Below are 2478 nucleotides of genomic sequence, written 5' to 3' on the forward strand. Positions count from 1 at the left end.
TAACAGAAAGTTAACGAAAAGCTTGCCCAATTTAGACTTCTCATATGTTTTATATTCTTCAATGGAAGAAGGAACTTCATTGGTATCTGTGTTGATGTATTGGGGCAAAGCAAGGTGCCTAGAGCCAACAACATAAAGTTAACTCTGAAATGATCGTCTACTGGGTTAGTTCCATCTAGCTTCTTAATGAGGTATGAAATCTGAATATTTCCAGAAGTTCCTCCATAATAATCAACTAGAGGTTTCATGTCAGGATCATTAATTGAGCCGTTCAAGTCTACATCAGATCTTCCTTCGGGCACACTCATAATCAAATTGAAGTCTGAAGAATTGACTTCCATAGCCTTACCATGCAACTCAATCTGACAATTCTCTGTGTCCAACTTACCAATCAGAAAACCACATAGATCACGACGAACTCGGGTGCATGACAATTGCAGCAACTTGCCAAAGCCCAGTTCCGTTATTGCTGCAGTCTGTTCCCCAAAAAATTTTGAAACTACTTGTTGAAACATTTGAGGACTACAACGAGTCGATATGGTAGCTGAGGATTGTGGCTGCTCCTTGCGTTTCTTGGTGATATTAGATGACTCATTCACGATTAGAACACAGTACTATGCTTTCTCGGTTGGTGTGAGTGTATTCTATTTAGATGCAACGATTCTTTTAAACTGCAATACACCATGAACGATACTTATTTGCACCAAACTAGAAATAACTTAAAAAACACAATACATTGAAAAAACACGTAATTACCTCCTTATCTCTCTTGACTTGGATACCTTGAGCTTCTAACTCCTCCGCTTGGACTTTTCTAAATCAAATATGCAGAATATCAACTATGTTAGCTGATATGAGTAGTATGGTATTGACAAACAGAAACTGGAATCATTAAATATACTTACAGGTAGTTATTGAATGAATGTTGCCCAACTTTAACCTTGTTTTCTGTTTCACTACTGCTTTTCGGTTCTCTCGGTTGTTCCATATTCTGCAAACGTATAATCAGAACAATAAACCTCTTAGATGTACGACCCTAATTGATCAAACCCTAGTTATAAACTTGCAGAACCAAATTTTTAAAACCCTAAACATGCAGAACATATTCTCGAAATCTTAGAAATCCCATTTCACCAAACCAAATAAATCATGATAAGACCACAATCCGATCACTTACTTCTTGTAGACTTTATCAAACGGATTTGAATTTCTTATTTCTTCTTTCGCGATTATCAAACGGATGCTACTTGATCTGCACTTGAAAAGCTTTCTGATCAGACTACTTGGTTTGTACGTGGGTTCAAATTTTGCACGCATGAAAGAGGAAGAAGAAGAGGTTTGTGGGACTCTCGAGATCTAGGGTTGACGCCAAAGAAAGAGGAAGAGGTTTCTTTCTGATTGTGCGTACTTTTTTTTCTTCACGTTGTGGACTTAGGGTTATAGTTGTTTACAAGATATTTGTGTTGGTTGATTCTGCTTTATTTTACTTTGTTCCCTATTTTAAGGACGGAATTTAATGTAATTGTTGACGATAAACCTTAAAAAGATATTTATCCACCTTAACCCCCTAAACCCTAAATGCAACTGAAAAATTTCCTATACTCTAAACCCTAAACCTTAAACCCTAAACCCCAAGATCTCAAACCCTAATTATAATTTTAATTTCTCTCTTACCCCTGAATATGGGATCACATTTAAGACATACACCCTAATCCCTATTCCCAAACACTAAACCCTATATCTGCATTACATTTTTCTAAAGTTATACCCTCACATGCATGCTCCTAGTTGATCCATTGTAAAGATATATATCTAGTTTTGTAGCATATATCTTAACAAGGACTATAGTCCTAAACCGTAAACCGTATAACCCTATCTAAAAACATTATAGTTAGGATCCACATTACATTTTCAAGTGTTACATTTTAACTTCTAATCGATTGATTGTAGAGCAAGGAAGGGTTGCATGACGAGAAATTTATTCACGCTAGGTGAGTAAGGATCGCTCGAGAGGGATATTGTTAAGACGGGATGCATTCTCCTCGAGATGATTTTGAACTGTTGAATAATCTCTAGACCTCAGTTGAAAGATAGTGATGCACAATCACTTCAAGGTGAAGAATCTCTCCAAGTGGGTTGAGAAGATCTTGAATCAGTATACAACTAGGGTTACTAATCTTGCTGAACATTTTGTTATTAAATCCAATTAGTTTTAAAAGGAGCTAACGAGTACGTAGTATAGTTTGAAATCGAATAGTTTATTCTAACATACCTTAATTATCCCTCATAGCATATGAAGTTGCTTCAATGCATTGTACATGGACAAGCTGTGACGCTATAAATCAGGATTCCAGATTGTCTTAATCTGGAAGCTAGTTTCCTTTAGGCAATCGTACTATTTATTCACATTAAGGTCAATCAATTAAGATCCACGTTATTATCCACTCTTTGGTTCACGTTATTGTCTAAATACCATTA

The 2478-nt window shown here is 36.1% G+C and overlaps 1 protein-coding gene across 1 annotated transcript in view; it reads right to left on the reverse strand.

Moving 5' to 3' along the window:
* The window catches only part of LOC101296533 (cyclic nucleotide-gated ion channel 1-like), a 14861-nt gene that overhangs the window by 366 nt on the left and 12017 nt on the right, over positions 1–2478 (reverse strand). The window contains exons 8-10 of the mRNA XM_004309104.1: positions 906–991; positions 757–814; positions 119–476 (exon numbers count right to left, since the gene is read on the reverse strand). Of these exons, the coding sequence (XP_004309152.1) occupies positions 119–476; positions 757–814; positions 906–991 (502 nt within the window). The remainder of the gene's footprint in view (positions 1–118; positions 477–756; positions 815–905; positions 992–2478) is intronic.

Source organism: Fragaria vesca, linkage group LG7 (assembly GCF_000184155.1).
Source record: "Fragaria vesca subsp. vesca linkage group LG7, FraVesHawaii_1.0, whole genome shotgun sequence".
Classification (NCBI taxonomy): Eukaryota; Viridiplantae; Streptophyta; class Magnoliopsida; order Rosales; family Rosaceae; genus Fragaria; species Fragaria vesca.